At 40.9% G+C, this 7,898-nt stretch overlaps 1 protein-coding gene across 1 annotated transcript; it reads right to left on the bottom strand.

Moving 5' to 3' along the window:
- Nucleotides 1–5,877: 5,877 nt before the first annotated feature.
- Nucleotides 5,878–7,695, bottom strand: LOC132229646 (zinc finger and SCAN domain-containing protein 5B-like). Its single transcript, XM_059686190.1, has one exon. It carries the CDS (start codon nucleotides 7,693–7,695, stop codon nucleotides 5,878–5,880), a length of 1,818 nt encoding a protein of 605 aa, XP_059542173.1.
- Nucleotides 7,696–7,898: the final 203 nt, after the last annotated feature.

Raw genomic sequence — 7,898 nt, 5'->3', positions numbered from 1 at the left:
ATGTTTTTGTTAATATTGATTATTATAATATTATCCTTAAAAATTCTTCCAAAGAGTCTTTACTTGTCACCACTTGCTCATTCTCACGGAATAGCACTACCAGTGGCTCAATAGCAATAACAAAAGTAATATATACTAGAGAAAAATTATGAAGTAGATTATTTTACACCAATGATTTTACAGTAAATGTGTGCAAGAGGTAGGTTATATATTGGGCATTCAGTTAGAAGCTTTGGACTCTCTTCCTGCAAAAAAAAAAAAAAAAGTATATGCACTTATAAACTCTAATTCATAAACTAGTGAATTTCTTAATGCTAAAACCCAGATTTGAATTTCTTAGGGGCTCTCCAACTTCAATTTAATGAATCTGCCCTAATCTAGTCATTATCGTAAGTCTAACAAATTAAATTTGATTGAACAAAAAAGCTTGACTATATATTTCAAATGGTTCAAGAAAGGAGATTTTCAATCTTCAATTATATTAACAACGGTTTATAACTTTATGTCTTGCATCTTGTAACAATGTCTTAAATAAGGTAGGAACTCAACCTCTTCTATTTCTGAGCTTTAAAGTAGCATAAAATAGTTGCCAAATTCTCAGCATTCTATAGATCCTAATGCACATATTTTCAATGTAAGAACTGTTGATGCCCTTCCAAGGTACTGTTGACAGTTTTAAAGCTAAACCATATTTTTCTCTATTGCAGAATCAGATACCGCACACAGAGAAAATTCTGTTGAGATTGAAGGCTAGGGTTTCTGTGGGTATATATATGATTGTGCGATTCAATTCTGCATTTAAAATGCTACATCAAATGTGTAGATAGTATATACTTCAAAGCTGATTGTCCCAAGGGTGCTTGCTTTTGGTAAAAGAAGCTGTAGCCTATCTTCTGTATGGAAACTTTCAAAATAAATGGGCTGCCTTATCAACATTAACACAGAAGCTCAGCAGTTTCCTCTTATTCATTCAGGTAATGAACCTAAACAATTGGCACTCCTCCCCTGAGGAGAGCTGGGTCTGCATCTTGGCCTGTTTCTTCCTTAAATTTTAAAATACCAGGTATATTAGCTTCCATGAAGCAATATGAGCTTGTAACATATTCATAAATGAAACCTCCAGCACAGCCTCTCAATGGCAAATAAGCAGCCATAACATTTTGCAAATTCTCCATCTGAAATCACAGAGAAGAAACTCAATATACTCATCAATGACCCTTATCAAATAGCAACTTTGTGGAATGCTCTCTGCCTTCATAGTCTCTCTGGAGGTTACTAACTCTAATGGGAAGTCAATGTACCATTGGCTACTCTTCTTAACAGCTGTGAAAGTTGAAAAAGGATACATCCAATAATTCTGTGTTCTCCTTGCAGAGTATGATATCCCAGTGGAACTATCTTTGGTTTTCTTTGAAAATTAATGGTAGTTTTTGGTATTTATTTATAGCAGATGCTTAGATCAATGCCCCCAGAATCTGAAACCATCAGTGTGAATGATAGTTCATTGTATTTTTTTCCTAGTGTTAATCTCACAATATTCCTTTGAAATTAATTTATAAAAGATAGAGACCTACTTTTCCTGAAATGACAAGACAGATTTCATACTGTTTCTGAAACATCATGTTGTTAAAAAGAATAATATTATGTTAAGAAGAGGGAAAGGGAGTTTTACTAAACAATGTTTTGGTAATTGCAGATGATAAACATATTAAGTTGTGTGGGGGTTTTTTGCCTCTATAAGGCAAATAATTAATGAGACATTGTATGCAATTGCAAATAACAGACTTGCCTATACTGAATTAAATGATTTAGTTTTCTTATATAATGACAAGTCTAAGGTAGGCAGTGGTGATCTTAGATATACTCACAGTCTTTTTTTCTCATAGTGTCAAATAACTCTTCTGTCCTTGCCATCACATACTAGTTAACAGGAAGGAAAAAGAGGGATAAAGAGCAAAAGGCTAAATTGTCTCTAAGAAGCTTTTCCTTAATCCTCACAAAAAGGTTTTGTTGTACTTTGTTAGTTTTCTTAATCTATAATAGACTTGTCACTATTTAGCTGAGCACAGCACTACACCATGAAATTTTTGTTTATTCTACATAATAAAGAGGCAATATGCAAATTGACCATCACATCCTCACGCAAGATGGCTGCCCCCATGTGGTCACATAATGGCCGGCAGGGGAGGGCAGTTGGGGGCAACCAGCCCTGCAGGGGGGGCAATTGAGGGCAATCAGCCTACAGGAGAGGGAGGGTAGTTGGGGGTGACCAGGCTGGCAGGGGAGGGCAGTTAGGGATGGCCGGGATGACAGGGGAGGCCAATTGGGGGCAATCGGGCAGGCAGGGGAGCAGTTAGGCATCGATCAGGCTGGCAGGGGAGTGGTTAGGGGGTGATCAGGAAGGAAGGAAGAAGCAGTTAGGGGCAATCAAGCAGGCAGGCAGGCGAGCGGTTGGGAGCCAGCAGTCCTGGATTGTGAGAGGGATGTCCAACTGACGGTTTAAGCCATCAGTCAGACATCCCCCGAGGGGTCCCAGATTAGAGAGGGTGCAGGCTGGGCTGAGGGACATGCCCCTAGTGCATGAATTTCATGCACTGGCCTCTAGTAAGAAATAAAAATAGAATGGATAATGGATAAGCAACTCCAAGTCTGTTACAAATAGCCTATTTTTTATTTGATTAGATTGAAAGACATGGAATTTAAAATATATATATATTTTGACTCACAATAATAATGATTATTGCTAAAATTTCTTAAATATGATCTGCATGAAAGTAGATAATATTCAGATCATAGATATTATCTCATTTACTCTTTGTAACAATCCTGGGAATTAAGTGCATTGCAGATACAGAGTTTGGCATTACTGACTCATAATCCTATGGGATAAATTTTGTTTTACTTAATAAAATTATCTTTAATTTTAAGCTAAGGGTTCCTGTAAGTTGTATCACTAACAGTTCTAAAGGCAAATTGCATTTTACTGTGTGTTTTTTTCTAGTCATTGAAACAAATTAAAACTCATCATGAGCCCAGTCATGTCTGTGTCTTTGAGCTAATGTCACAATTTTTACTTAATTATAAGTCTCCAATATGACCCTCTTTTTTAGGGGGGGGGGGCGGGGAGGGAGAAACACTAATTAATTCTTTATTGCACACCTTCTCAGAGCAGTTAGAACTCACACATGCTTTCGTTGTGGTTTGTTTATTTTGTTTGTTCCCCCCCCCAAAGATATTTTTACTTTTTTTTGTATTTTTTTCTGTATTGATTAAGGTACTACATATGTGTCCTTATCCCCCATTTTCCCCTCACCCCCCCCACTCATGCCCTCACCCCCCTGGTGTCTATGTCCATTGGTTAGGCTTATACACATGCATACAAGTCCTTTGGTTGATCTCTCCCCTTTACCCCCACCCTCTGCTGCCTTCCCTCTGAGTTTGAGCATCTGATCGATGCTTCTCTGTCTCTGGAACAGATCCTGACCCTCTTTTGGAATGTTTCTCTATAATAGCCTGGCCAAGTGGCTCAGTTGGTAGAGCACTGAAAGATGGTGGGTTCAATTCCTAGTCAGTGCACATACCTAGGTTGGGGGTTTAATCCTTGGTTGGGATGCATGCATATGGAAGACAGCAAATTGATGTATATCTTTCACATCAATATTTCTCTTCCTCTCTCTAAAATCAATTATATCAAAAGTGTCCTCAGGTTAGGATTAAAACACACACACACACACACACACACCACTAAAATTTACTAGTAATATAGTGGCTTATCATGCTAGCTTACATTTATACTTTTAACCTTTTAAAGCTGTATTACATTTCTATAAATAGTCCACTGTTCATAAGTTATGATAATTTTATTTAAATTATATATTGATATGGAGGTCAAAACTACAACTGTTTTCAATCATTGAAAGAGGATATCATTAATCAATGTCATTAAGTTCCTTTAATGACATTATTCTGTAATGTATATTTTCCTTTCTAAATGTGATTGAAATCCTAGGAAGGGATAATAATGATATATTCTATTATGATGAAGTGGGGAGAATTCCTATTTATTTGAATATTGTATTTTAGTTATGTATAAGGAGGTTGATCTACAAATATCACAATATCATCAAGAATACTTTGAATAAAAAGGTTTTGCATATAAAACATGAATTATTTATTATTACTGTGCATCCATATTCAAAGTTATATCTATGTGTGCTGTGTTTTCTCAAAATGTATATACTCTTCTAAGAGAGTGATTTATAACATGACATATATACACTTCAGAAAAAGTTTTTATTCTTGTCATGCATTGACTATATAGTAAAATATTATAATATTTTCCAAAGCACTTTGAAAATAAGTTGTAAGAAAACATTATTAAATAGGAAAAGATGCATGCCTATGCATTAGGTTGAGCCTATTTTCTTTTCTTTTAGAACCTTGTAACTGGTTTCATATTGTCTCAGTACATAATGAGTTATGCAGGTTGCACTCTTTCTGTCAGGTATTCTTAAAGTTACAAGACATAAAATTTGCCTAAACTTTGTGTTGTTATCTTCCATATATTGCTTCCTGAACAGTTGTTTTTTCCCTGTTGGTATGTATTAAGGCTACCCATAGTCATGAATTGAGAAATTTGTATGCAAAGTACTTCAAATGTATGCCATTTATATGGATTATGACCCTTAAAATCCATTTATGTTCCATGTCTTTTGGATTCTCTACCTATCAAATGTGGGCAATATTTTCTCACTTAGAGGCAAAGTTGAGTTAACTAAAGAAATTTATAATAAAATAATCCATTCATTTATCTATTCAATAATTTATTAAGCACTAATATTGAACCCTATATATGCTAGTTAGTGTAATGTGTACATATACAGTATTTTTCCAATGCCAAGGTAAACCAAATGCACACATAACACTTTTAAAACAATAAAAATTACAAATAAATAAACAAAACAAGTCTTCTGAGGACACAAAGTAGATACATAATAACTATATACTTAAATTCATGAAATTTTTAAAGAAAATTTCTCTCAATGCTTCGTTTAGTTGAATATGTTTATAATTATTATTACTAGAGGCCGGTGCGTGAATTTGTGCACCAGTGGGGTATGTGGGCCTGGCCTGCACCCTCTTGCAATCCAGGACCCCTGCCAGTTTTGGCCCGATCCCCACTGGCCACGCCAAGGGACCCCACTTTCCTCCCTCCTCTCTGGGTCCGGGGTGTGGATCAACAGGCCCCAGCAGCAACCTAACCTACTGGTCGGAGATCTCCCCCCTAGTGGTCATTGCATGTCGTAGCTACAAGTCGAACACGGTCACTTAGGCATATATATATATATATATATATATATATATATATATATATATATATAAATTTGACTTATCTGGATTCAACAGCACATCATATGATAAACAAGCATTTCAAGAGCTGGAGAATATGGCATCTAAGTATCCAATTATCTATTTTATGTGGCTGCTAGAGTCAATATGAAGATTCAAGAAAGTGATAGCTGATACCTTGACAGTGAAGAAGGAGTGAAAACTACAGTGGCTGAAAAAAAAATAGCATTTTTGTTGGCAATTTAGTATAGCAACAAATGTCACATTTAAACTTAATAATAGCTCCAAAGAATAAGCACATATTCAGGGATGGATTGAAATATGTGGGATCCTTGAGAGACCAATTGTGTAGCTCTTGATTCAAGTTATATACTATCAATCTATGTATGATATTTGGATAATGGCAGCAAAATGAAATAGTTTATTAAATACAAAATACACAATTCTGTCTTATATTTTATTTTTTATTGATTTTTTTTAATTTTGTTTTTTATTGATTTCAGAGAGGAAGGGAGAGGGAGAGACCCGTTAGTTTCCTTCTTGGTCAGAAGGGACCTGGGGCCCCTGGGGCGCCTCCTTGACATGTGTCCTTTGGTGGCGTTTAAAGGTCCCCAGCTGGCGGAAGGCCAGGTGGCAATGGGGACACGGGTAGGGTCTCAGGCCGGAGTGGGTGCGCATGTGGACGTTGAGGTTCCCGCGGTGGCCGAACGTTTTCTGGCAGACGGCGCACTGGTAAGGCTTCTCCTGGGTGTGGACCCGCTGGTGGCCACGCAGCGTGGACCCGTGAGTGAACTTCTTCTGACAGACTTTACAGCAGAACGGCTTCTCCCCCGTGTGGATCCGCTGGTGGACGTGGAGGTCCGAGGCCTGATTGAACCTCTTGGGACAGTCAAGGCACTGGAAGGGTCTCTCTCCTATGTGTGTCCTCAGGTGAAGTTCTAACTGTGATTTGTAGCTGAACCTTTTGCTACAGTCTTGACACTCGTATGGTATCTTTCTCCTGGGTTCTTTCCTAACAGGGTGACCAGTTTGCTCCACGGTGCTTGATGCACCCATTGAATTGCACCGGTGCCGTCTGGTGACTTCTCCTCTGTCCAACAACAAGGCTCCTTCTTGAGGCTCCTCTTGGAGGGTGGGAGTGTTGCCCCTTTTCCTCTTGGGGGCACCTCCTAAATTCCCAGAGCCTCTTCTCTTTGGAGGCTGACTCAAAGCCTGTGTCTCCGGAACGCGGGTGGGAGGTATGTCACAGGCACCCACACGCTCCAGGCCAGTTCCTTCCTGCGGGTCCTGCTCCCCCTCTGTCTGCACCGAATCTCCAGGACTGCTGGGAAGCGGAAGCTTTGGAGATGTGAGTACTGCTGCCTCTGCCCTGTCTTCCATCACATCCTTCTCCAACTTCACCAAATTCTCCGCGGGCCTCACACCCTCCAGATCACTTTTTGTGGGAATTGTCTCTGACAGGAAGACATTCTGCCCCCGTCCCCACACCACGTCTCTGGTTCCTGGCTGGTTCCCTGGCTCTCCATTGACCTCCTGGCTGTTCTCAGGATGTACCCCCATCTGACTTATGGGGGATTGGGACTTTATGGGCAAGTCCAACACATAGTCTGTGTCACCAACTTCCTCATCAGCCATCTGGACATCGGAATTATCCTGAAGGTACTTTTGCCCTTGCAAGGTGATGACCTTCCAATTCCTGGGTTTCTCCTTATTTCTCAGCAAGACCTTCAGTTCCTCGCAGCTCTGCACGCGCCTCTCCTTCACCAAGACCTGCAGCTCCAGGGGCATGCAGGTCATGAATTTCTCCAGCAGAAGCTTATCCAAGATCTGCTTCTTGGTGAGCACATCCGGTCTGAGCCAGCGATGGAGGAGCGCGGACATTGTGTGCACGCTCTGGAGGGGGTCCGCGTCCTCCGAGTGTTGGAAGGCTCTGAAGAGCACATGCCCCTTCTCAGAGTCCAGATACTGTTCTTCAGTGAGGTTTCCCTGGGGCGGTTCGGCCGGTAGCAGCTGCCAGCACAGGTTGCCCTGGGGGTGACCCTGACCATCGGAAAAGGCCTGGTCTGTAGCCATATTCCTTGGAAACGTCTCCAATGGGACTGGAGCAAACCGGGCCTGAAGTGAGCTCCTAATGGCGAGGACCGAAGGGACGGACTCGGTAACAGGCCAGAGTGCGTTCCGCAGCGCCTTCACTCGCAGCTCCTGCAGCCCGGACTGGCCAACTGTGCCAGGCGCTGACACCCGCCTGTTTATATACGCGCTCTGGGCATCACTTCTTGTTCCCGCCTCGCGCTGTGATTGGTTAGAGACCAGGGTTGATCCGTTTTTCATAATCCGCTCAGACATTGTTTCCTGGAGAGAAACGCCTGGGGCCGCATAGGGTATGTTGGCTGAAGCGTTTGAAGGCCCCAGAAACGCAGACCCGGCCCGGCCTGGGTGCCGAAGGGTCACGGAGGGTCGCGTGTTCGGTTCCCTGTTTGGGCACATCCCAGGTTTTGGGTTTAGACTCCATAGATTCAATGGTTCTGTCTCTCTCTCTTTTTCTCTCC

This window comes from Myotis daubentonii, chromosome 3 (genome assembly GCF_963259705.1).
Source record: "Myotis daubentonii chromosome 3, mMyoDau2.1, whole genome shotgun sequence".
Classification (NCBI taxonomy): domain Eukaryota; kingdom Metazoa; phylum Chordata; class Mammalia; order Chiroptera; family Vespertilionidae; genus Myotis; species Myotis daubentonii.
The sequence above is the reverse complement of the archived record's forward strand: the minus strand, read 5'-3'. Positions and strand labels throughout refer to the sequence as shown.